Source organism: Agelaius phoeniceus, chromosome 9 (assembly GCF_051311805.1).
Source record: "Agelaius phoeniceus isolate bAgePho1 chromosome 9, bAgePho1.hap1, whole genome shotgun sequence".
Classification (NCBI taxonomy): domain Eukaryota; kingdom Metazoa; phylum Chordata; class Aves; order Passeriformes; family Icteridae; genus Agelaius; species Agelaius phoeniceus.
Window position 1 is genome coordinate 29,866,970 of NC_135273.1, and position 27,709 is coordinate 29,894,678.

The following is a 27,709-nucleotide window of genomic DNA, read 5'->3' on the forward strand; positions in this document are numbered from 1 at the left end:
TACAAAGCTCTCCCACCCTTTCCATTAACCACTTTTACCTCCTCGACCTATATAATCATATCTTTCATCTTTCATCTTCTCTTCATCAGGCATGCTGCTATCAGACCCTTTCCTCTTATTTGGCCGAGTATTCCTCTGTTGCTGGTGAGAATTCTGTCTTGGTGCTGCAGCTTGGGAGTTCATTGCTGGTCTGGGACTATTTGCTTGTGCACGTGTATAATGACCCTAAAAATAATTTGTTATTAATTGACTTAAATGCAATGTTAATTGGTGTCTTTAAACATGTATTTTTAACATTTGCAATATATGAAAATATTTAGGTAAAAAGATAAATGTATCTACGTGAACTGTGTTGCTGTTCTGGTTGGAACGAGACCGTCGGCGTGAAGTGATTCCAATATTTTCACCTTTCAACAAAGAGTGAACAACATCATCTAGAAAGGTCATCTGAACCATAGAAGGATCAACATTCTGAGGTTCTAACACCTGGTTTATGTGAAAAAAAAAAAAAAAAAGAAAAAAGAGAAGAGAGAAAATAACAATCCACAGATGTTCAGACAATGCCTAATCTGTATTTTCTGTACCAGTGTTCACCAGTCTATTTTGTGTGCTAAAGACTAATCAGAGAAAAGCCTACTTAATCCTGACAAGCAGAACTGACATATGACACAACAAATGCTGGGAACAGCGTCAAACCAAAGCAAATGTGTCTTTACATGCCATTGTAAAAATAATTAAAAAAAAAAAAAAAAGCTAAAAGTATCCCACCACCCATTCCCTCCCCCTTCACTAACCTGCAAATTTGAGATTTAACAAGTTATTCATAGAATAACCCATAAGCAGTAATTACAATATACAAATATTTTATAAAATTCAATATACTATAAATTATACTGCAGAAGCACATTACAGTACTACTTTCAACAGAAGCAAAACTGCTACCAGAACCAAAATGACTGGAAAGAACAACTCTAGAACTGTTGAACATTATTAGTGAGAAATGCTTTATAAAGTAGGAAATGCTAACCATATCTTCAAAGGACATGGCACAAAGTGAAAAAAGTAACATTTGGGGAATACTAATTTGAGCAAATTAAGGGAAAGAACATATCTGAGTAATAGACTAGTCTTAAATTTTTATTGTCACACATGGTTTTGTCAGTCATTTCAAGGCAGATGGGTCATTGACTCTATTATTGTTGAGTCATCACCCTATTCTCCTGAAATAGAATTCATTACTGACATTAAAAATACCAGTATTAACTCTTTTTGCAACATCAAATTCCATAATAAAACTAAAACCTACCATAGCAAATATAAATTGGGGCTGCAGTAAATGCTTAATTCAATAAATTGCAGGAAGTGACTATTTCAATTGCTTGGAAAAGGTAACCACTACTGCAGTGCTGAAAGATTTCATTCTTGGGAAAAGAAATTCTCAACAGAGCAGACAGGGAAGACCAGTTCTTCAAACTGGATTGCTTTACTTCAAAGGCTTCAACATTCAAAGAGCAACAGCAGAACAAACTGTAGGACTGGTATTAATCCTATCACTGCAGCACAAATACTCAGCTTCAGGAGGATTTAACTGACAGCCCAATGCAGTTGGTGCTGCAGTTTCAGTGCACTGATACCCTCAGCCTGCTGGAATTGAACCAGCTTGGTGTGATTCTGAGTGCTACCACCAAAAATGAGAACCTCCCAAGGCACAGCTTATTGCAGCTTTTTTTTGAGTATCATCCACATCAACTCACCTGGTCATTCATAACCACCATAGTGCGGGTGAAGAGATCATGGTGAGTGATGATGCCAGTGAACCACTGGGTGGCAGAATCCTGTCTGTACACTCTCACCCTATAACCATTTAAGGAGTACGGACCTTTGGAAGGGGAAGAAATAAAAAAGCCATTGAGGAATGCAGAAAAAAAAAAAAAAAAAGAAAAAAAGGCATACATGAATTTTCCTACTTTTTTTCTAAGCTTCACAGCAAATATATGTGCACATGGCATGGACAGCTAACCACAGATTCAGGAAGACATTTTGAAAAGCAAATGATCCATGTAAGTATGCTTTGAGGTTAATTCTGCTAACATTTTCAACATACAATTTTCTTATCTAACTAAATCTTTCTGCAACCATGATGACACATGATGGGAAAATTCCTGCCTACGAACAGCAACCACAGAAAAGTAATCTGAAAGGCTAGAAAGTGGCAGCAGCAGGTTATACAGAAGCCATCTAACAGGCTAGTCACATGCCCAGCTGCTTTGCTGGCTAAAAGATTTACATCTTGGTGGTTAGGCTCTGCATCTGCCAAGTCTTTCCCATAAGTGACCACAGAGTTTCTCTCTATTACAGCAAGCAGAAAGGCAGTGGAATGAACCCGTGACTGCTATGGCCACACAGAACATTCAAGCACACACACACACTATGAACACTTCAGCTCCTGTTTTCAGACATACCAACTCCAAAGAAACCTCACACATTTTGCAAAGCTCAGTATAATTCACCTCCAAAAACCCACGGGAATGGGGAGCTATTGTGATACAGTACCTATTTTACAGTTTGTTTCAAGACTCAGAAATCAAGAATTAACAGTTTTATTCATATTCAATGTCTTACTTGATCACTGGAACTCTTAAGTTTCACTACACTTGGTGTTTATATGGCATTTTGTATAACCAAGCAACACTGCCACCAAAGCTCAGTTCCAACTGTGTGGCCTTTGCTACTTCTGCAATCAAACCCCAGGTCCCAGGTCAGGCAAACAGGAAGGGAGGAAAAACCAGTCAGTGACAACCTACAAACAGCCTCACTTAAGTGATTTAAGACTGCTCAGTTGCTGAACCACATAGGCAAGGCCAGAATTTCCCTGTCTTTCCTAAAGATCAGTTTTTCCAAGCCCTGCCCAGTATATTAAGCAAGCTCAAACATCTGCAGCAAACAGGCCAGGGACCTCACAGGTGACAGCTTTCTCTAGTAAAAAACACCCAGGATCACACAACTGGGTCTGTTATCCCCTCTGTATGTGACAGTATCCTACTGCAAGGACTGTTTTTAATGTCAACATTTGACAGATCAAGAGAAGAGCAAAAGCAGTAATTATTTAGTAATTTCCAAGTAGTCTCTTGAAATACTTTTTGCATGTGACTATATAATTTTTAAACCAGTTGGGAAGAGAAACACCACACCACAGCAGCCTTCTTACCCCCATCCACATCATTCATGGCACAACTGAAACACTGAGACCTCCTGAACCCCCTGAGCTGATGCCTTAACTGGTGCCTGGAGTGTGGTTCCAGCAGCACAGACAAGGGCCACAAGTGTGCCAGCACAGGCACTGCCAATCACAGGTACACATGGGCAGAAAAGGAGGAACAATCTACAAACTTTTGTCTCACATTTCTGGTCTTGGACCAGACAGGGTTCCCATGGGGACACATTTCCTGATGGCTTCTCTCCAACCCTTACTCCACATGACCCTGCAGAACGCCTCCAGCTCAGCTCCCACACTTCTGACTGCCTGACCCCATCCACATTCTCACATCTTGAACTTTCAAAGGCTGTCCCAAAGCTCTGCCTTATTCAGACAGTCTCAGTAAAATTCTGCCTGTGTCTCTTTGTGCAAATTTCCCATTCCCACTTTCCTCTCTTGCATCCTACTGCTAAGTGCACAATGATTTTCAGTCTCTTGCATAAGCAGAACCAGCATCTCTCCCCAGCTTCTTGTCTCATTTTAGCATTACTCTGACTCCAGGCCACTAGCTTCTAAGTCCTTTCCCCCCCAGTCTTCTCAGCTTACAAGCTCCATTCTTCCTTCTCCAACAGCTTGCAGCTTCTCCCATACTCCCCTACATTGATCCAATGCCAATTTCCTTCCTTTTACTCCTTGTTCTAATCTGTGTCCATCCTTCATTCCAGCTGTTACCCTATCCATTTTTAAAAGAGAGTTTATCTACCTTTAAAAGCAGCAGGTTGGGTTTTTTTCCTTCCATGCTGATGGGATGACAGGAAGAAGGAGATTGAACTGCAGTCACACAACACAGACCAGCTCAGCTCCAGCCCAGCCCAGCCCAGCCACAAGCAGCCATTACAGGAAAAGCCTGGCTTTGTCTCCAGTCCCTGGCTGAATCACTCCAGCTACACATTGTTAAAACAGCCTGTGCAGTACTATGAGAAAATATGTTCAGAGCTGAAGCACACTCAGTGTTTCAGGAGGATTATTACACATGCAGCCTGAGATTGTAATGATAAAAAAACTAATCAGAAGAAAGAAATCAAATCTTTTAATTGTTAAAAATCAAAGACACTTCACTATGTTCCTTGAACCGGTTTTATTTGTCCCAAAAGCTTTCAACTGGGCCAAGTTTGGGAGGAGTTTCATTTTTTATTAAACAAGGAACAAACTACTTTCCTGCCAAAGCTACAATCTCTACTGCAAAGCATGCTGCTGTGACTGCTGCCCAAAGGAGAAGGTAAATGGGCCAATTTTTTTCTTTAGCCTCATTCTTGTAAATAATTGGACTGGTTTTGACTAAAATTCTCCCTCCTCAAACTGGCATGCTCCTTTCCAAATATTTGGAACCAGATTTTAATGCTCCTATCTGACCCTCCTCTTTCTTCAGATAAACTGTGTTTTAACTGCAAAAGTCAAAGTAGAAAATACGACGTTATGGTATGAAGGTTTCAGCATCACAGAAAACAAGGAAAAGGCTGGATACTAAAAATATTGTAGAGGATGAAGTACGAGAATGTGGTAATAACCTTAACAGATGCATCTAGACAAGGCAGAGGCAAAAATGTAGCTTAAATTGCAGGGAACAAGAAAATGGAGGAGGTGAAGCAAACCAGAGAAGAGAGAGGAGGAGAAAAGGAAGAGAACATGACCAGATGACAGCAGCTAGCACTGTCAGAGGGCTGTCTGTGAGCCACTGGAAGGCTGGTGCCAAGGCAGTCTGCGTGAGCAGGAGCAGATTCTGGGCACAGAGAATGTGACAGCAGTCTCTGCTGGCTGACCACCACCCATGGGGCTGAGGCCCCTGTGAGGAGCACGTGGCTCCTCAGGTCACACATCACATCAGGGGAGCAAGTGGGTCTAAAGCTTCTCCTCAGATGAGAACAACACTGGCATGAGATTCATCTTATCATCTATATTACTACATCTATATTACATCTTCTCATCTATTTTATTGCTCATTTGTGCACTTCTAAGCACAGAAACCCCTGTGTGAGAATCTGTATCTATGAGGACAAAAATACAGACCCTGGAATGATGGGAGAGAGTTGTCTGGGTGATGGGCTGGCAGTCTCATTTAGATGACAATTTCAATACTGCTGGAGCTTTGCTCAACTATTGATTCTGTACCAATGCACACAGAGACTTTTACAATAGCCTTACTGTCGTTATTCTAATGAAATACAATAAACAAGCTCAATTTCAGTTTCCTTTTCATATAACCCTGATTTGATTTTGCATCACCTCTCAATCCAGTTTTGTCTGCAAATTTCATCAACAGACTATTAACTTGTATTGCATCTGATGATATCAGAAGTAAAATCTAAAATGACTAACACCAACATGCCAACTTACTATCTAAGCAATTCCACGTGTTCATTTTTTCAGCATCCTTTTTCTGTGGCCCATAAGAATCATTTCTAGTCAAATGAGAAATTCCACAGAAGGAAAAACACAAGTTTTTTACTCTAAGTTCAGTATTATACTTACCATATTCTTTTAGTCTTCTGATCTTGGTTTTATCAAAGAGACTAGACAGCAAGGAAACCTCAGAGCCATCCTTATAATATCTGATTATTTACAGCTTCCCTCCTAATCTTCATTTACAAAATGACTGCTTAAGCATTTTTGTTCTGAAACTTCTTTCCTGGGGATTTTAGCCCAAACCCACAGAGGCTGGGTTCTGTCTCCTACTAACAGGAACTCCTCTGCAGAGCTTCCTGAAACTTAATAAAAATGCTGCAAATGCATACAGTATTTTTACTATCAGCAAGATGGCACCAAATTAATTTCTTCAAATTCATACTAGTTTCCTTGTAACTTGTATCTACAGTGTAAATATTATTGTACACAGCTTTTTCTGCAACCTCCCAGCATTAAAATTGAGTTACAAATTGTAACTGATTTGAAAGCAACTTTTCACTCAGGGGGTGAGAGCGTGGGGTGGGGATCTGAAAGTATTCTTCATCTGTGACAGAACTGTGAAGAGCTACAAGCACAGACAGGTAGGTATCTGAGAAGTTATCACACGTAACAGTAACACTAACAGAGCACAGAACAGTTTTAAACATGCCAAAATGTGTGTGGAGGCCATTCATACACACTTATTTTCACAACAAACTTCATAAAATATCTACATTCAGACTAATGATATTCAGCTTTTGCTGTAATCACTAAAACATCAAACAAGTTAAGAACAGTCTGAAGCAAACACCAACAGCTTCTTACAGTCTTGTTTCCTTGTATTAACAAATACTTCCAAAAAATAACTTCCAAGTTAAAAGATATATTCTCCATTATTTCACAAATGCTATGGGATGAGTCCCACACAAGTAATGGCCTTAAACTAGCTAACACAGAATATAAATAACACAATTTCCCACATAATTACCTTGCATAAAAATCTCCTGAACCTTTTGTTCCTTTACCCAGGCTTTTACCTCCTCATGTAACTGCGGGTTATCCCTGAGAACTGGGTTTAGACTGTCTACGTCGTCCTAAAGTAGAGATTAAAAAAAGAACCATATGTTATGTTTACTTGTAACATTTCTGTTTATTTTCCTAGATGTATTTTAAAATACAATATTAAGTCGTTAGATGCTAATTTTACTGATTGCCTACAAATCCCTGTACTATTTTTAGAGAAAACTTAAAAGCATAACATAGTGCTAGAAGTTATTTCATGGGAACACGCTATGTCAGATCCCACATGTGGCCAGACTTGTAAGCTATTAATAGGATCACACTTTCATACTGTCTTGCTACAAGCTAAAAATGCCCTCTGAGACTTAGGTGCTCACAGGTATGCACAAAGAATTGTTTAAATAATTACTAAATTTTGTTTTAAAAAAAATCTGGTTTCCATATCTGTAAAATGTAATAATATGGACACGTTGAGCATAAACACAGATATCAAACCTACAAATGTAACACATAAGCAGTATTTTAGGAGAAACAAGCATTCTGAGATAAACACCATTGCTGATTTTCAAATGTGTTGGCCTTTGTTAATTAGGTAGTTTCAAATAAGACATGTTTTATGTTTATTACAATCAGTTCCCCTGGAAAAGATTATTTTCCAGTATTTGGTAGGATATCATCTGGGAAATGAAGATATATTCAGTGGCTCCTTCTAACAGAAAAAAAATTGGGCACAGAATCTGGTTCATACCCTTGCAAGCATGGCTTAAGAATCACCATTCATCTCTGGACTCCTAGAACACCTATTTCTCTATTTCAGAGCAAACTTGCTATTTCTGTCTTTGAGACTGTGGCAGAGAAAAAAAGCCCAGTGGCTTCTCAGGCTGAAGACGGCCTTGGAAACCCATGAGCAGCAGCAACATTCATTTATAGCAAGAGAACTTCAGACAGCTAAAATAATGAGTGCAATTCTCCACATACAAAATGTAGAATGTTTTATCAGTACTGCAGCTGAGATAAAGCAATTTCTTTTTTGATCTCCAGCAAGTTCCTTGATGTTTCACAATTTATTATGAAGAGCTCCAGCCACAGAACACAAAGATACAAGTAACACCCAGTGAATTGAGCATTGCTGCCAGGCCCTCCAGTGACACAAGCAATTTTCCTCTATTCATCTGGACGAGATTATTCCTGCTAACCCACTGATCACAGGATATCTATTTCCAATTCAAAATTCACTTCCTGACACTTGGAGATTTGTTGTGCTCCACTATGGAGAATCCATCAATGCTTTGATTATTAGAGAAAATTACCGCTCTCTTTCCTTAGGCTTCTACAAAGGATATGGCCTTGGATTGAAGAAATGGTCAAGATGAGCATTTTAATACATGTAAATTGGAACAAAGTGAAGGGAAGGAAGATCAACAGGACCTCTACCATGAGGTTCAAAATACCAACCAGATAAGTATGCTGTTAGCATTACCAGAGGCACAAGAGAGTCATAACTAAAATTTATTCAAGGATGGCCTCTCCCAAAGCAGTTTAAAAGAGAGTATTGGCTATTTTGCCTACATGTGCAAATCCATTTGAGCAATGATCCTATGTACAGAAAAAACATCACCACCACTGGGAAAAGGGAATTATTTGCCAGGGGAACTCAACAGATCCTGAAACTGGAGCTGTGTGATGATCAATCCTCCTTCCTGTGCACTGTCTTTCACAGCAGCTGCAAGAGACTCCTACAGCAGAAATTTCCACACTCAGATCCACATGCACTGGATCTAAGCAACAGACTGAGGACTGCAATTCTGAGTTTGGCTGACCTACAAATGCAGCTGACGTGCAGCTCTTGAACATTGTGAGTAATCTCTTCAGTCACATCTAAGAAAACTTGTATCCTCATTTGGAGATTATACACATTGATTAAGTACCATGAAATCAAACCTGTTACTATTAAGATTATACTATTTTCATGAGTTCTTGACACAAAGTTTTTGAGTTTCTGCATCATCTTATGCCACTTTTGAAGGCAACACACATTGGTGCTTTTTTTCTTAAGATTTTACTTCCTTCCTAAGCATCTTGGCCTTCTTTGAACTTGACACTGAAGATATTGCCCATCCTACATATTGTACATTTGAACCTCTGCCTCCTGTTCAGATGCATGACATCAGCATGCTTGGCTGAGAGTGCTCCCTGTGAACATACAGAAAAGGAGACTGCAAAGTCCATTTTGTATTTATCTCCTCACCCTTGGAGAAAGATGAGCTCAAAGATAAGCTACAAAAGGCACAAGTTAGGTCAAAGACCCATTACACAAACTGCATGCAGTTGTGACGGGGATTATGTGTATGATATGAAAGAGAGCCCAGAGTTCCTAAATATACACACAATACACATTTAACACATCAATCACAGGGTAGGGCGGAAGATACTAACAGAGAAGTTTCTGTAATTTCAAAAATTCTGTTATTGTGTGTACATGTGTCTACGAAAATATGTGTGTGTCATGACTTACCTTTTTCCATCTGTAGTCTTAAATATGAATATCTAAAACCCAGGAAATTAACTGCATAATGTGTTAAAACTATAAAGCAGTGGCCTTAACCACACAGTCTCAGCACACATCACAAACTCTGGCAAAAGCAGGGAGAGGGCAACAGGTAAGGCTGATGACTTGCAGTCTCTTCCCCAGTTTAACACTGAAGGCAAGCAGGTGACTCTGCAGTTCCCAGTTCTTTTCCTTACCCTGTGTTTATATTGCTCAAGGAACAATTACTGTCTACAGATTTGAACCTTGGCAATTGTAACCCTCAGTATTCCTCTTCTCAGCAGATGCAGCATGATTGACAGACTAACCTCCAGAAGATTTAAATGCCCTGCAGGATTTTCCTCCAGACTTTTCCTCATTTGAAAGTAGTTTTACAAACAGAAGTTATGGTACCCTCTCCTAAACTAGTTTTTCCACAAGTCCTGGAATATCTCCTCCAGAAGGATGTTAATACTGGTTTGAAATCCTTATGCAAATCAGGATGCAAATCAAATAAAGGGGACTGTTATATTCTTCTTCAAGTCTACTGGAGGAGGCTCTCTTTATGTACTTCAAGTGGCAGTGCCTCTTGCTGCACAAATGACTGGATGCAACTCTGGGAAGGAGACAAAACACCTATAGGCTAGAAAAATATGGTTGAGATAACCCCTCCTGCCCTTCTGGAAAACAGTCACATGAGGAAATGTGACTATCAGCAGCTTGCCAATCTGTGACTAGTTTTTCACATCTTTGCTGATATTCTTCCTTCTTTCTAGATCAAAAGAGGAATGAATTCACTTCCAGTGGACTGGACTTTATGCTTAATTATCCATAGAACTGGGTCAGCTGCACGTCTCTCTAGGTGATCATTGTCACCTGCTGGGGACGTGTTCGACTCCAGGGAAGTTCTGAGATGAACAGAGAATGAAATTTTTCCCCAAGTATCAAAAAAGATGCTGTGCTTTTCTGAGTTTATCTGTTCTTTATCCTTGAGCAAAACGATACAAACAAGCAGGTTGAAACCATAGACCATACCATCAGGTTAAGGTATCACACTGCTCTAACCAGGAAGGAGAAATTCCTGTTCAGAGAAGCATTTTCAAAGAGTTTATTCAGTCATAATAAAATAACTAAAAATAATTTATCATTCAGAGTCCCAGGTGAACCAGTGCTTAGATCACTTGCCATGCGTCAAAATTCCCTTGAGATCAAACAGGAATTTCAAGATAGTACCCACAGAAAAACAAGTCAAAATCCCAATGAGAATTCTCCTTCTTGCTCTCCATCCTCAAAAAATAGTCCAAGACACTGAGAGCTATCCCCAGATGTGCTGAACCTGCCCATTGCCCAAAGACCATAGAAAGTGCTCTGAAAGGCTCAAATGACCAGAAGTTCCTTTTGCATTTTGGGCAGCCAGGTATGACTGTGCTAGGAGGGTCTACTTATTTCCACAGCTACCTCCTCCACAAGACCCAAACTACTGCAGCAACAATTTCCTCAGCATTTTAAAATACTCTTCCAAGTCATCATTCAGAAGCTTGGGAGGCAGAAATGAGTTCATGGAGAGATGAAACCCTGGAGCAAAGAGGAACAAAGAAGTGGATTCCAGTAGCTGCTCCTAGCCCCAGTTACACAGCCTGCATGCTGCTTATGGGACAGTGCACACGCTCCAGTCAGCTGTCAACTCTCCACTGTCAGTGAAGAAGAGGAGAACTGACAATATGTATTCCAGGTAAGCCAGTCCTACAAAAACAGTGGCTTTTGGCATTAAAAAGGCTTAAATCAGAGCGCTGAGGACTACATCTCAACACACATCACACATTAGGAACCTGCAAACCTTCATTTGGGAAACCTCCTTCCTTGGTCATGGTGTCTCTGCATTTGGCTTCATGCATCAAGGACATCTCTCTAATATCAGTAGGAACTCATTTCAGCTAGTGTTTTCCAGAGAAAGACTAAGTAGATTTTGCAGTCCTCGCAAAGGTCAACGCCACATTAGTCCTCACCATCTGTGGCTTAATTAACTATAGCTTCCTCTGGCTGCTTAGAGGTTTTCTGATAATTTAGGACACGAATTAGATGAAAACTAGTACATAACCAACTTGACAGTCCTGTTTACAATGTTTACACAGTGTGCACTGCACACTAAAATAAGTATTTTGTCAGGAGTTTAATGGTAGAGGGACAACATTTAAATTCAAACAGTGCAAAAGAAAACCTCAAAGTGTCCCGAACCCTCAGTGTTGTTCTTGTTTTCTAAGTGAATATTAGCTTCTATAAAATCAGACCCCAACCCTTTTTTTTCCTTTTGCAGCAAGTCATTTGTACAACTGCACTGAACTTCAGCTGCATAGAAATTAGGTATGAGAACTGCAGTGTGAAAACAAGCCAACACTTCCCTACTGATTGCCACAAGTCTTTAGAGAGCAGAACAGTAGCAGCAAAAAGCACTTCTCAAAATCTAAATGGCTGAGAATTTATACTAGTCCCCTAATGCCAATTTTTGATTATTTTCTTCCATAAAAAAGATTAAGTATTGTACCTGCACCCAGCCTCAAACACATTCATGCCAATTTTTACCCCTCATTTGAAAGCAGGCCTGTACAACTCTCTCATTTTCATTTCTCGATAACCAGCAAAATCCTTTTCTTTCATCTTTCACTGATTATGTCACCTGACATACTGATTAAATCACTGATCTGTAATTTCTTTCACTGACAGTAATTTTTAACAAACCTTCAATCTTAACATTGTCCTACTTGACATCAGAGTGAGAAAAAACACACAAAATGCAGACAGGCAGAATACCAAATATCATAACAAGAACATCACCTATGAACTGGTAGAATCCCTCTGCACTGCTACCAGACTTTTTTCAGTGGCAGAAGATAAGAATCTAACTAAAACACAGAAAAACTGGCAGCAACTGACACCCCTGAGGGTATTACCAGGCAGGCACTGCGGCTGCAACACAGACCACACCAGAACTGAGGAGGGAAATGACCAAATTTAGATGAGTCTAAATACAGATCTCCTGCAGCTTCCTCCTAGACACACAGCATGCCTAAACCACTGGTTAGCAGAATATTCCTGATTTCTCTCTGACAAGTGAAAGGCTACCCCAGCTGCCAGGGCAGTGCAGCTGCTGGCCAGGAGGTCAGCCAGGCACAGCAGAGGGGATGGCTCTGGGAACCCACGGAGCCCAGCAGGGCAACCTCCCTCCTGCTCCACGCTCCTCATCCAGGGCAACACCACCCACAGACACCAAGGCAGGAAAGCTAGAAAGGCTAGAAAGTTTTTTGGGGAGATTGGAACTTCCCAGTTTACCTTAAACGGCTTTGTCTGAGCTGAGAGAAGAGGCTTAGGCTTAGCAGGCGACGCGAGCGCTTTCTATGTAAACCCAACCCACACTTGACCTATTTTCTGCTGTTCTGAGCGCACAGTCACAATTTACCTCATTCAAACCCAGCAGCTGCTGGGCTACATCTGAACCAGTTAAGTCAAGCTTGAAGGCACAACCCTGACCCCTAAAGCAGAAACAAAGTCGAGCCGAGGTCAGCCCTGCTTCCACGTGCGCAGAGGCAGGGCCCCGCATGAGGGCTGGGCAGTGACGCTGGCCCTGCACGCAGGGGCCAGGACACACAACGGGGATAACTAATCCAGCAAGGGGCTCTGAATGCACTGCTCCAAGGACAAATGGTTATAGATAGTTCAGACCACAAACATTTAAAGATTAGGGGTTATTTTCAGTGTGGAACAGCAATGACTATGTTTCTGTAAGTAGGAAGTTAAAATTACAAGGGGAAAAAAGATGAGAATACAAATTTAGTGATTTTCCAACTGTCAGTAAAGTTAACATTTCTCAGGAAAAGCTATCAACGATTTTTCTGCTGCTCCCCACTCTTCCCTATGCATAATACTCCTCCCCACACACTCCTACTCCTTTCCTCATTTTACCTCAGGAGTTGAAACTGATTTTAAAATTTTAATTATCAGGTTTGAGAACCAAGGGATCAGAGCTACATACACTTCTTCAAGTCCTGATTTCAGGCTTGAAGATGCATCATCACGCTGATTTGTTCAATTCTGGAACCATAACTGGTATACTAACATTAGGAACATAAATATACGGGGGGGGAAATCTGACTTGTAGTCTAATATTCTCCGTGATTTTAACTTACTAACTCAAAAATCAACAGAGGTATTTGCCTTCCTATAAAACTATCAATACCTCAGGTGAAATTGGCATCATGGAAAACTTACATTTTACGAGTCAGTTTATTATTCTTCTATCTGTAGATGACAATCTGGTGTGGGAAGGCAGAGGGGAAACATGAACATGGACAGGATGAACATCCAGCAGGAAAGTAAGCAACAACCAATGGGTAACCAAAACCAAACCTGGGCTAGACAAGTATTGTCAAAAACTGGCCTAAAAACTGCTCTAGTGACATCTACAATAGTCTTGCACTTGAAAATAGAGATAAAAAAAATTGATGACCGTTATGCCCATGAATTATGTTACTTTCTCTCTCTCTGAGCAGCTAGGAAGGACAATCTGGGTCAGAAAAGCAAACTCTTCCCCCAAAGACAGGAATCTTCTAGCATCTTAAGACCTCCCAAAAAAAGTGGCTCCTATACACAAAACAGAGGGGATTTCAGCTTCCACCTAGAACACTGTGGTGACTGTTTGTACTACTTATATTCTCCACATACAGACAAATAAAGGTCAAATGTACACTACTCCATGTCCACCTTCTCTCCCATTTTGCTGACACAGCCACACATTTGCTTTTCTTTCATTTTCCACTGAATCATATTTCCTTCCGCTTCCTCAGGGCAGGCTCCACGTTTTTATCACCACCATCTCAGCAATATGCAACTTGTACTGATTTGGCATTTTGTTTTTTCTAATTGCAAGAGAAACAGGGAGGGAGTACTGGTCCTAAGCCACTCAGTCATGTGGCAATACTGGAACAGCCTTTGAGTCACTAAGCAACTCACTGCCACTATGGGAAAAGAAACCTCAAAGTGCAGACATTTCCCTGAAGCAAGCAATTAGCAGAGTGAAGTTGATGCTAACAAGGAGACCTGCTAAGTAAGTAGATTGCAGAAATCTCTTTTGTACATTGATATTAAAATTTAAACTGAGAACCAGACACCCTGTGAATTGTGAACAGCTTTCAGGAGGTATTCAACAAGACCCAAATCACATCAGCTGAAGGACAAGCTGTATGGATGTCAGCATCTTTAAGGTAAAAAGAAAGCACATTCTGTGGATCACCAGTTGTCTGGACTAGTGGGCAACCAGAGATCAAGGCAAGACAAGAGGCCTGCTCAGACACTGACCACTTTACAAGAGACACATGCTCCTTGCATGAGGGACAGCAGGGGTTATCAGTGGCACTGGAAGGCTGTGTACCACCACCACCACCACAGAAAATGACTGACCACACAGGTCATCTCTCAGCTCACAGCAGTCACCTCCACCAAATCCTTTAGCAGCTGCATTACTCAGCAATACCAGATTCCTTGACAAGACTACTGAGAGCTTACTGAAGAGCAAAGGCCTCTCAATCCAGTTCTGCAGAAGAAAACTGCAGAAAACTGTCCAATACGTGCCAGTGTGATGACAGATCCTAGAATCAACACCACCTCCTAGAGATATTCATCAGTGTATCCCTCTTGTGAATGACTCCCTGCTCTGGAATTTGAACTACCACCAGCTTAGATTACCAACAGCAATCACACAGCTACCTGGTCTCTCCTGCAGATATCCTCAATCCTATTTACCAAATAGGAACTCTGCCAACATACAACTTTCCAACTCCTCTTCTCTGTAACTCATGATGATTATGGGCAGAAGACAAATCCCTACAAACAATAAAAATATTTTAACTTTTTTTTTAAGGCAGAAAAAAAATACGTAAGATACCATACAAATGTTCTTGAAACCCAGCATGTTTTAGTCCACTGAATTACATTAATGTTTTATTTTCATTATTATTAATTTCATTATTATAATTTATTTCATTATTAAGTGTATTTATTTGATAATGTGTTTCTTGTAATACAAAAATACATACATGTTGGCCCACATGCTCGTATTATGAAAGTAGATCAAAATAAAGCTCATTTTTCTCACATTTTAAAAGTACCACTTTAGTTGCAGAGAACTTTTCAAAGTTAATTTCTAACAGGATTTAAAGCAGCACTATCTTTTTTTCCTGTAGAGAACTCCATTATGACCTGTTGGAGCCTTTTTAGGAATTTTCCCTATAAATAACAGATATGACCAGCTGGGACATATATCATAGCTGGATTAACACTACAGCTCTCTGCAACTCTAGAGAAAGCAGTGGATATGTCTTTTATAGAACTGATGAATAACAGTCTTGCAGAGAGGAAAGATTAAACTGCTAATCAGAAAACAGAGATGTTTCAGTTATTGCTGCAATAAATTCCCTGGGGTAAACTTAGGTAAGTCATTCAGAGTTTAAAATTGATACAATCATCTTCTATTTCACCATATTTTTTCACAGACAAATCTCCTAGCATGTAGAACCAAAAAATTCCTATTGAAGACATAATTCAAAATTGAACTACATCACTTGGGGAAGGAAAAAAAAAAGGGGAAAAAAAAACCTCAAGCCTGTCAAGCACCATAATTCACCATAAGACACCAAGCCTTACGCATTCTGAAACCTGCTTTAACCTGATTTTATCTCCCATATACCAAAATGGTGTGACATGGTGATAAGACAATGAAAGGGAAGCAAATATTCAAATGGGGTAAAACCCCTGCCTCTATGCTTGAAATATAATTTCTAAACTGCATGCTTAAAATTCACAACTAAAATCACAAAAAATGTAATGATTAGTGACATGCACAGAAATTACTATGATTCAAACTCATTTGCTCAGCAAAACCATTAAAATACTACCCTCAATAATACTAGCAGATACACTCAAGTAGAGGAGGTTACAGGGGAAGAAAGGGAATAGTTAACTTTAATTCCATTCAAAAGACAGGAAATGTTTGCTAGATTAAAGGGGGCGTTTCAGTATTTACAAACAATAGTAGTAAAAGGACTTTATAACTGTAATTACTAGTATACTGTTAAAAATAAATAATGCTTTGTGCATCAAGTCCTCCACAAGCCCTTGGTAAAGTTATTCCAACATCTAAGAAAATAGCAAGATTCATACTTGGTTTTAATTCTAAAACTTCAAGTTGGTATAAAATTACTTGAGTTTCTCCCCAGATGTCTGGCCTGGAAAAAGAATTAGGTACACAGACCTGGAACTGCTATAGCTCTCAACCCCTTCTAACTGTAGCTTGCTGAAGGCTGTGGAGCAGCTCCCGTGAAGCAGTAACCCCAGACTACAAATTATTACTTCTATTAGAGTAATTTCAAAAACACATTCTGTAAGAAAAATATCTAGAGCTGCAGCCAGAACAAAGGGACATTGTATCAAAGGGAGGAAGGAAAGCAAACAAACCCATGAGCCCTTCACCAAACGAGCTGTTGTGTTATCATTTCAAGATAAGGCTTCATTTGGGAAAGAACACATTTTCATGAAACTCAAGTTTGCCCCTACCTGAAATGCAGGAATGCCTACTCTCTTCCTGCTCTGGGTACAAACTCCCATGCAACACTGTAGAGTTTACTTACATTCACACTTCTGGGATCCCTAAAGCACGAGGATTCCCAATCCCAACAAAGAGCAGCTTGGGAAACCAAGAACACAGGAGCAAAGCAGCAACTGGTTATAATGTGAAACAGACTTCTCTAGGAGCTGACTCTGAGTCTGGATTACAGAAGCAGGGCTGGTCAGGACCACCACATAAGAGAAATACTTTAAACTTTCATTTTTAATAGATGAAACAGAAATTTTAAGGACATAGAACCAAGAATAAGGCTTCCTCCACTTACTACTGAGAGATATTTTCCATGGATTTTTACTGCTGAAAAAGTAATCACTTGTGATCAAACACAGGAAATTTTTACCCAGAAACACTGGATGGATTTTTAAACTCAGTAATCCCAAGCATGGCCTTTCAGAAGTACCAAAATACTTTAGTAAAAGGATTTAATATTCACTTTCAAAGAAGAAGCAGGTTTTGTTCTATCTCTTCCATTCTGAAATCCAGTCTTTTAATTACTCACTTAAATACTACCTCCTAGAGTAGGATTAATGAAATCAAATCATTGAACTGTTTTTTTCAGAAATTGTAGGAAGAATATGACAAAGGAAGGAGAACTGTTTTCCTATGGATCTGAGTGGCATTGTAGTAACCTCAGTTTATCCCAAGGACCTTCCAACTCTTTCCCCATTCCTCCCTGTGTACCTTGCCACAGCTTCAGCAGCTCCACCTGAACTGGTGGAGCCACACTACTGTGTCACCTTCCTGTGACTGATGGCCTCCCCTGCACACTGCTCACTTCCCTAAGGCTTCTCAGATCTGAAGAACTCCACTCCTGAGCCAGACCTTGCTGAGAGACAAAAAAAGTGACTGGAGTTCTTACTTCTTACCAGATCAAGGTAAAACAGAAAGGCGCCATTTTATTCCATCTCTTCTGAGAAAACGAGGAGGTTCTCAAACAAGAAGCTCTTCTTCAAAGAGAAGCACAAATACAGGCTTAGGGCAGATGATGTACTCGTCCCTCTGACTCTGCAAATGGAGGGTGCCAACCCCTCCTCCCTCATTCCTCTCCTTTTGTGAGCTGGGATGAAACTCTCCTGTCCTGCACGTGTTGCTGGGAGTGAGGAGTGCTGTGAGTCATCTGACCCACTTCTAGCTAGACCAGCTTTGTGCTTCCCCACATGCTGGAGCCGAGCACTTCGAGTCCAAGTGTCGGTAACGAGCTGTTTAGACCATCCTCTTTACAAGGCTGCCAGGGAAGCCAGCTGGACTCCTTATGGGTGGTCCAGAGACATGGGAAAGAATGGAGACAGCTCTGCAGCACAACACTGAGCAGAGTTAAAGATGCAGAAAGCTCTGTGTGCCTGGGTTGTCTGTGGAGGAACCAAAAGCAGGAGGGGACCACAGAGGTTCTGTGGCCGGCACCCGGAGCTCCCGAGCTGCTTCTGGCAACCTCAAAGGGTGGGACCAACCCCAAAAAGCTCCTGCCTGCCCATCAGTGGAGGTAAAAGTTTATGGGAAAAGCAATTTTCAGCTGCAGTAGTTATTTTTAAGCCTGAAGCCTAAAGTAAGAAGTTTGAAAGATGAGTGCACATATAATTATGGGGTGCTTAAAATACAGACAGAAAAATACTATTTTATCCCTGTTTCAAGATGTTTAAAGAATTTTTTATGTGCACATGTCATTACTATACAAGCCCAGCTTACTTGCTCCTACAAGCAAACAAGTCACAGAACCCAAAGGCATCCAGGTCTGAAATATCCAATGTCTGCCCATAATGAACAGAAAAGCAGAGCAGTGGTGTTGCCCATGGCCCTTCACTCAAGTCTTTCTTAATGGCATATATGACTTGAATTTGTAATAGATCAAGATAAGTGTATATTAGCTCCTGTATCTGATGTACCTACTTCATGATTAGTGAGAAAGTTTATTGTTTCAACAATCTTTAAGGCGTGTTAGACATTTGACCTGCCAGCATTCAGATGTGCCACACACATTTAGAAAAAGAGCAAAGTACAGGTGCCTATCACTGTTCATGCAACACCTCCCACGGGGATTTCTCATTGCCCTATCTTTACATCTGCAACCTTCAGCACTGAGGTAGACAGGCAGACTGTACCATTTTGAAACACTAAAGCAACCAGGCTTGTCTTCCAGAAAATAAAAAAAGTTATGAAGGAGAGTGTGAGGCCTGAAGAGAGATTTCACTATAAATATTCATTCTTAGCAAGTTTTTTTTTCTTTAAACCAAATAAACAAGAGGACTTTTGAAAGACTGTGCACCCTTCTACTTTCCTCCCTGAGTGGTAAAATACCCTTTGCAGGACATTCAATGATTGTGAAGGAACTTCATTTGAATTCTGTCCTGCCTCCACTGTGCACATTTGCTCCAGTGCTGTGTGCTCAGAAATCCTTTGGAAATACATTATCACACACAGTATGTACATATTTGGAAGTATATAATCAATCATGCACGCTTGCTCTGCCCAACCCAGACACAGCTGAAATGCACACACTGCTTCAGGCAAAGCAGAGTCTTTCCAGATCTTTCCACAAGCCTATTTTACTATGAAAAAAACCAAAATATAAACCACTTTTTGTTATTCTTCATTTGCTTGTCCAAAGTATAATGCAGTTGACTCCAGCTGCTTCAGCCAGCAACAGCAGAATCACACACTTCAGCCCAACAGTGTCCGTGACGGGCACTGCCAAACACCAGCCAGACAAAAACACCACTCTGATGAGGTCACACATACCATATGCTGGCCTTTAATGCTTCACATCCCCATCTATAGTCCTTCAAGTAAACGACAGTGCTTAAACAAATTAAGGCATGATTAGCTTTGCTGCTGCCTAACTTAATATGTGTACCACAAAACAGACACACAGAGATGTCAGAGAACAGTACAAATAACTTATTACAGAAAACCTCTTCAGTTCAAAGTATCTGATTGAGGTCACACTTGTATGTGTACACTTAACTGTTAATTTTTCCTTAAAACTGCTTTTTGGAAGAAATGTTCATTTTCATACTATACCAAGAGCCATTATTAAACTCACTACACTAGTGAATTTTTAAACACAGAACATACATGATATTATGAATGCAAAGTAGAATTCACTTTAAGGACCTAATCTACATGTCCATTTCAAGACTAAACTTCCTACAGATACTAATTTAATGTAAAAAATATCAAAAAGTTGTAAATTTTATGTCTATTTCCTACAAAGCACAGAATTTCCATTCCATTGCTAAGCAAAGTACCACAGCAAACCTTCACATCTGCTTTATCCTCAAGATCCCCTTGTCACCACCATAAAAAGCACTACATGACTAAATGGTCTGACCATCCCACATTAATGAATGAGTCACTCAGTCACACACAAGTTTCACATAAAGAATAATACAGTTTACATCCTCCATGAAGCAACAGAGATAAAAGCCACAGGAAACAAGTTGTAGGTTAGTGTTTAAGGCACCACACATACAGAATCCAAGCAACTTCTCAAGAGAAGAGCAGGATTCTAAGCAGTACACAAAAGGCGAAAGAAGAACCACACGCACATTTAGCAGTAAAGAACAAATTCACTGGCAAGTGTTACAGCTGGTATAGCAAACCTTGTGAAAACATGGAAGTGGGCTCACATAATGCAGCAGCGTACCCTACTTTTAATAATGATATTCATCTAGCCCTTAGCAAGGTCACTGAATCTCCTAACAATTGAAACATGTTTATTTATGCAAAGAGCAGACATGGCATGGGAATGCATGGGTCACGATTCCCCAGAAGTCCTGCCAAAGTCTCTTTAATCTTGTTCTGGAAGAACCACTTCTGGTAACGACAGTAATTTAGTTCTTTGCCTACTCAAACTTTGTTTTTCCTGCCAAGTCTGAAAGGATGCCAAGTGTGCTGTTTTCTCTGCTTTGAGCAGTTGTCACCTTTACACTGGACAGCAGCACCTTATTCATGAAGCCTTTTGGCCCAAGAGTTATGTGAAACACCACTGTTTCTTGATCAGAACTGATGTGAGCAGAATTCATACCAAAAACTCGTCTGCTGCCCATTACCAGTATTATGAGTCCATGTAATGATGGGAAAAATTAGTCAGTAGTTAAGAATTGTATCTGAAGAGAAATGGAGTCTTCCCACACAAATTCAAACTTTGTTTGTTTTGGCAGGAAGACACTGGAATTTTAGGCACTAACAGCAAAATGCAATAAAAAAGTGTTTAGGTCAACATGGTCTCTAAGGACTTCATATTGAAAATGTGCAGCCATGAGAGCTTGAACAAAAAACTAAACACGTTTCAGAAGACTCAAAGTTAACTCATCCATGCAAAAAATGATTCCTCAGTTCTGTCTTCTGCTCACAAGCAGATCAATGCTATTCCAGACTAAACAAGGGAGCAGAACCACCATTTTTTTTGAAAAGGAGATACTAACAGGAAGTTTACCAAAGATTTATCTAGGATCTGGTATAACGGCAAAGAAAAGGGAGATCTTCCAGAAAAAACATACAAGCACAAACTACCTTACATTAAGTGACTAATGCTAGGAATGTGATTTCTACCATTAACAGAAAACAGCATGCAAAAGGAATAGAAACAATCCTCCCACTTGAGCTATCTTTGAGCAGAAAAAAGTCTCAGTAATAAAGCTAATATTTCTGTCTAACATACTGTTAGTACATATAGTTTCTATTCTCTTGAAGACATTATCATTCAGTAAAGCTCTTATCTGTACAATTAACTTGTGAAACTTGGCACTGAGATATTGCCAGCCCTGCAAAGAGAAATTCCTATGAAAAACATTTCTCAAGCTTTTTATAACCATTCAAATAAAGAAATCTTTGCACTATTCATCAGTGAGCACAATGCTGTTTTATGCTACTACAGTCAATATCCAAGCAATATCCAGTTAAAATGCAAATTCTGGGTGCCTTGGTACTTAGAGGAATCTCTGTCAGGAAACTTCTTGTAATATTAAAATAAACAATTTAAGTATCTTGTCGCCAAACTACTCATGATGGACACAGATCAACAGCCCTCATCTCAGGTTTCAATAGGTAACTATTTGCTCCACGAGAGGAGGAAAGAGCCTGATCTAACACAGAATTGCCCTCTATGTATCAAAAATAGAGGCCAACAGTTAAGGAGAACAGGCTTATGTCTGGAACTATTTTTGACAAGCTACTGCTTTGTAGCAATTTTTGGTGAATACGTCTTTGAGAAGTGAAGTCGTCAACACTGCTAATTTCATATTACTGATCAAGACAGTATGACATATTTTAAAAAATCACACCTTCAACCTGAATGCACCTTCCCCAATTAAGGAGCTTCCAAGTCTAATGCTTTATCAGTTAATATTCTTTGGAGGGCCTAAATTGCATAGAACATCGCAATGTCACTGCCTGGCAATGGCATTGTTTAACAAAAGGCAGTCCTCCTATGCTCAGTTTGCTTTGTTCAGATCAGAAATGATCCACTGCCAAAAGGAGATTGATTACTGTTACTGGAATGAGCATTACCAGACACATGCTCTTGACAGATTTCAGGCAAAGGACAGGCAGCAGCCCCGGTATTTGCTTTGTAAAACGAATCGGGAAGGTTGCGGCTGGCCTCGGAGGGTGAATTGACACTCCAGGGCTCAGCTGATTGAAGAGGTCGCTGCTGCCAAAGGAGGATATCCCGCTCCGTGTTGCGTCATCCTGACCCCCTCCGTGCAGGAAGCCGCAGCACTGCCTGCACCCCGGGCTAATCCAGCTCAGCTCATCAACATCCCAGGCTTCTCCCCCGCGCCGTGCCCCCCTCCCTGCTCCAAAATCAAGGCTGTGCTGCTTTAGAGGACTGAAGGCAGGGTCTGAGAGTGGGAGCTGCTGTCTGCGGCACAGCCAAACTGTTCCAGCAGCTCGAGTCATAACGTGTAACCTCACCCTGGCGAGAAATGCTCAACTCGTTTGGCTTCCCTACCACAGGCACACAAAAGCACCAGCCCTTCCATGAACTGAACCTCCCTCTCCTTTCCCTAGGATTCTCTCTCAGCCACTCTCTTTTTCTAGCTCTGTATTTGGCATTGGGAAAAAAAAAACATCTTGGTGAAGCAGGAGGGAAGAAGGGGTGTCAGGACAAAATTACATAGCATTTATTCAGGGCCATCTGTTATTCCAAGCCTCTAAGTACTATTTCTGTAACACCACAGTGTACCATCCAAGCCATAAGGAAGAATTTATGGCTATTGTAATTGCAATCAGTTCAGCACAAATTGAAGTATCAAGTATTTTTCTATTTGTCATAGAAGAGATTTTTTTAGACCTTCTTCTGAAGCAGCAAGGGAGGGAATCACTAATTCTCTTGTTCTTTAAATACACACACATTAATATAATAATGTGTTTCTAATTAATGGAGAGGCATTAAAATCAAGGATACTGGAAATTTTAGCAGGCAACAGTAAGAAGAGTGTTTCTTTTTTAAGATATTAACATTTTCTGTTATTTATTTTCCAAGAGAACCAAAAATCAGTAAGTGGAATATCACTGTAATCATGCAAAGACCTGAAAATGAAAGCTTCAGAAGGAGGGATACTATCTTCTATCTGCTCTACAATTAATGGTACTGGTTAACCTTTAAAGGGGTCAGGTATTTTATCTGAACGTGCTACAGTAGTATTCGTGGCACAGTACACACCTTGACATGATCAGATTAACTAGAATAATGGAGTACCCAATATAACCTTTCACAGAACAAGGAACAATCTCTGCTAATAACCAATAGGAAATTGTTCCTGTAACAGAGAACTTGAACATATAAATGCACTTAAACAATAGTAAAATCATGGCTTTGAAATAAATCAAATGGATAGTATTCATACACTAGTCAAATTTCTTACCTGATAGGGCTGAAAGGCACTATCTTCAGTTACAAAATCCAGCTGTTTGTCCACAAGGAATTCTACTGCAGTAATTGAATTGTATACACTTTTTCCAACCAAGGGCTTGAATGTCTGTCAAGGAAAAAAGAGTAAATCAGGCGACTGAAAAAAACCCTCAGCATATCAAACCCCCAAAACTGTATAAATACTGATGTATTTTTCCATTCAAATTAAATAACAGTTACTAATTATACAAGAAAGGAGAATTTTGTGTTGTGTCGTTTTTTCCTTTGTGCCGTTGGTGGAAAACCAGCCAGAAAAGAGAACTACACCATACATTCTTCCTTTCCTTCACTATGCTTGAGCAAGATTGTTTACCACAGAAGCTCAAAGTACAGGAGCACCATTCCATCCTAAACACAGAGCTCAGCCCGCAGCTCCTCTCTCCCTGCCTGCAGGACCAGCTAGCACAGCAGTGATTATACTAAGGACAGCTCAAGTGGAAGCAGACTGCAGAGAAATCCCTCCCCCCGCTTCCTGTTCTGAAATCGTTCACCTTGCCTCAAGTCAAGCATCTCATTTCCCTGCCCATCTCTGAACTGTTCTGACTCTGCTCCTGCCGCCCCCGCAGCCGCTCCTCCCTGCAGCAGCAGCCGGCTGCTCCGCACACCGCCCCCGAGCGAGCCCGGAGCGGCCCCGGGCCCGGAGCGCCGGGCACGGGCAGCCCGCAGCAGGGCCGGGAGCCTCCCTCACCCACCCCCCGGCCGGGGAAGCAACAAGGTGCTGCCCACCCTCGCTGCTGGAGGAAGCGAGGAACCTCCCAGCTCTGCTGCAAAAGCCAGGCACGGAGAAAAGGCAGCAGGGAGCCAGAGGCTCCTCGACACCCGGGCACAGCCTTTGCCCAAAGCCCCTGCCCTCATGCAGGCACAGCAGGATGCAGCAGGGAGGGCGCCATGGCTCCAGGGAGCTCCCCTGAGAGGGGACAAGCAGGCAAAGCCTTCCCTGCTGGCTGGGTTTCCTGGAACAGAAGCACCAGGAGAGCCCAGCCGAGCGGGGATGTACCTACTGGGGATGAGTCAGGTGAAAAGGAAATCCCAGCGGATGGAGGGGAGAGAAATGCTGCTCTGAAGACAGACAGGAACAGCAAGAGGAAGACATCTGTGAACAAAAGAAATGACTGGCAGAAAGAGCATGCAGGATGCTAGGGGAAAAAACATGGAGGGACAGAAAAAAATAAGAGGAAAGTTATTTTACAGGACACAAAAATAATAATGAGGGAAAACAGGAAAAGAAAAAAGCCCTTTGAGACCGATTCTAAATTTAAGATGCAGGAGAAAAAGACAAAGAGGAGAAACAAGGGCAGGTCAAACCACATGGAGCACTGTGCAAACGTTACCAACATCTATAAAATGCTGCTATAGCAGCTCACATGCAACATCCTGCAGCAAGAGACCCCAAGTACTTACAAGGGAAGGCAGGATCACCACGACCTATTTAGAGATGGGGAAACTGAGGCACGAAGCAATCCATAACTTGACAAAAGCCACTAAGCAGGGCAGCAGCAGAGCCAGTGACCTGCCCTCAGCCAGTCTGCAGGCAGCTCCTAAGAGAGCACTCAAGGTTTTATCAGGCTTCATTACCTACTTTCAAAGGTGTTGCCTCGAGATTAGGCTAAATATAACCCAAGTGTCTCTGGAGCCTCAGCTCTGGCACTTACTAAACAAATGAGAGAATTCTTCATGGGAGATACATTATACTTTCTAATAAACCTATCAAACTCCACAAACGCTCCGACTGAATGCACAGCATTCTTGTTTCCATTTTATTTAAGGTTTCACTTCAGCTGCTACTCTTTCTCAGACAAGGAAGGAAAAAAAGCCAAACCTCTCCACCAACAGGTAACTAGATGAAAGGGCTGGAGGAGCAAGAGTATATGATAATATTCCAACTACAGAGTCCAAATAGTAAATAATTATTTAACCTCTAATAGCTAAGAAAGGGCCTTTGCTCTTACATCACTTTCCTATAATGGATCTTGTATTGCTAATGGTTAAGAGAGGGTGGAGTTCGCATCGTGAAATTGCAAAGTGTTGAGTGTACAATCTCACAAGCAAATTTTTCTTTGAAAAAGCCAATGTTGTAGTCCTTCAGCTCTTTAACTGCCCCCATGTCTTCCTTCACACTATTCTACTTTTCCCACAGGGCCTTCTTTCTAACTTTCTGAGCTATTATTCAGGTCAATAAATGAGTTTCCGACTACAAACAACAGGACGTACCAAATCATCAGCTAAAACGAAACTGTGTGGAATGTGCCTTGCAGTTATCATTCAGGATTCAGACAACACTACAGATTAAGGTACATGTGAGCCACTGGTTTATCTTCCTACTGGTATTAAAAGAACTAGCTCCAAATATAGATCTGTGTGATTATTCTGAGAAGAGAAACGTAATGCCTTCTCCCTTACTTTCATAGATCTATGCCTCTAGACAGGTCAACGCCCCCAAAATACTCATGTAGAGGATGCAGGCTATCCCACAAGCACAGAGGAAAAATATGTAAATAAATAAAGCAAAACCATGCCATGTCACACACCTCCTCCTATGCGGATAGCCACTCAGCTGCACATTAAAAAACATTGCCACTATCAACAACAAAACACCACCCTTAAGTAAACGCCTTCTTGGAAAAGCAAAGTCCAGACTCCATCAGTTCCACGAGATAGGCAGGCCACCAAGGAGACACCCAACCTGGGATAGGTTAGGGATTTGAAAAATTTTAAATGGAAGACATAACTGAATTTCACACTACATATCATACATGCCCAAAGACAAACAGACTGAGAGCACAGCAGGCAAGAGTCAGCTATTAGAGGTAAGCATATGAGGCATGTAACGACATGAAAATATATATAAAAAGGTCCAAGAAGTTCCTTGCAGATTTTCAGAGGAAAAGCTCCTTGCAGATGCTCCCTCTTTCCATTCCCAAAGTGGAGGACAACTTTAAAGACAACCAAGCATACTGGCAGAAATCAGGAAAAGCTAAACCTCTGTAAATTAAAATCTCCCTTTCAAACCTGTAGCTTGTAAAAGAAGTTTTATATGTTAACCCAATTCCTCAAAGACCACAACTGAGCAGAGGACTCAAGCACTCAATTTTAAGTGACATCTGGCTTTACCACTATTCTAACTAGATGCTTAAAAAAAAAAAAAGAAAGAAATCCCACTTTCCCCCCCCCACCAGATTTCCCTGCTTAGCCAAAGGGAGCTCCATGAATACACACACACACACACTCTCTTTGGCTCCTTTGCTAACAAGTTCCCTGATGCTGAATAAAGGGTGTTTCTTACTCTGCCCCTCGCCATGGTTTTAGCCCGGCTCATGCCAGAAATAACCTGCCTACAAGAGGCAGCTGGCACAGCACTGAGTCTGAAAATTGGATTCTAGATCTTCTGGAAATTCCAATAATTTTTCAGAAGACATAAATTAGCATCACTTCACAGCAAACAATCACAAAACCATTCAACAGCATTCACCAAATACCAATACAACAAATTACCCAGTGACAGCGTTTTCTTATGCCCAATAACACAAGTCATCTCTTTATTTATCTTTCCAAAACCCCCATAGCAATCACAGGACCCACTTTCCCAAGGAAGCAGTAGCAAGCAAGCACACAGTGCATTTTTACTTCTGCCTAGTGCAATTAAGCAGCTGGAGTGGTGGTAATGTACCTCCAGCATCGAGCAGGGAGCTCCCTGGCACTGGCCAGGGCTCCAGAAGCTGCTGCACCTCGACTGCTGCAGCCTGGGCGCTGCCAGGCTGTGACACCCAGAAGGCTCAATGCAGCAAATGCTCGGGTTACAGCTGAGCTCGCAGCTGCTGCCCAGCTCATCCCGCACGTAGCACTGCCTCAGCTGCCTGGCTGGAGCTCACAGCCTGCTTAGCTGGGCACTCTGTGCCGCAAGCCTGCTCCCCACACCACAAAAGCACATCCTACAATGCACAC

At 41.1% G+C, this 27,709-nt stretch overlaps 1 protein-coding gene across 12 annotated transcripts in view; it reads right to left on the reverse strand.

Annotated features, from left to right (window-relative positions):
• Positions 1-27,709, reverse strand: part of JMJD1C (jumonji domain containing 1C) — a 159,653-nt gene that overhangs the window by 32,549 nt on the left and 99,395 nt on the right. For 6 of the 12 annotated variants that reach the window (XM_077183395.1, XM_077183397.1, XM_054637802.2 and 3 more), the window contains 5 exons: positions 23,721-23,834; positions 6,627-6,732; positions 1,755-1,879; positions 343-486; positions 39-225 (listed from right to left, as the gene is read on the reverse strand). In XM_077183395.1, the coding sequence (XP_077039510.1) occupies positions 39-225; positions 343-486; positions 1,755-1,879; positions 6,627-6,732; positions 23,721-23,834 (676 nt within the window). Of the gene's footprint in view, positions 1-38; positions 226-342; positions 487-1,754; positions 1,880-6,626; positions 6,733-12,512; positions 12,558-23,720; positions 23,835-27,709 lie in introns of those variants that run through there. The other 6 variants (XM_077183399.1, XM_077183401.1, XM_077183398.1 and 3 more) reach the window with 3 other exon arrangements.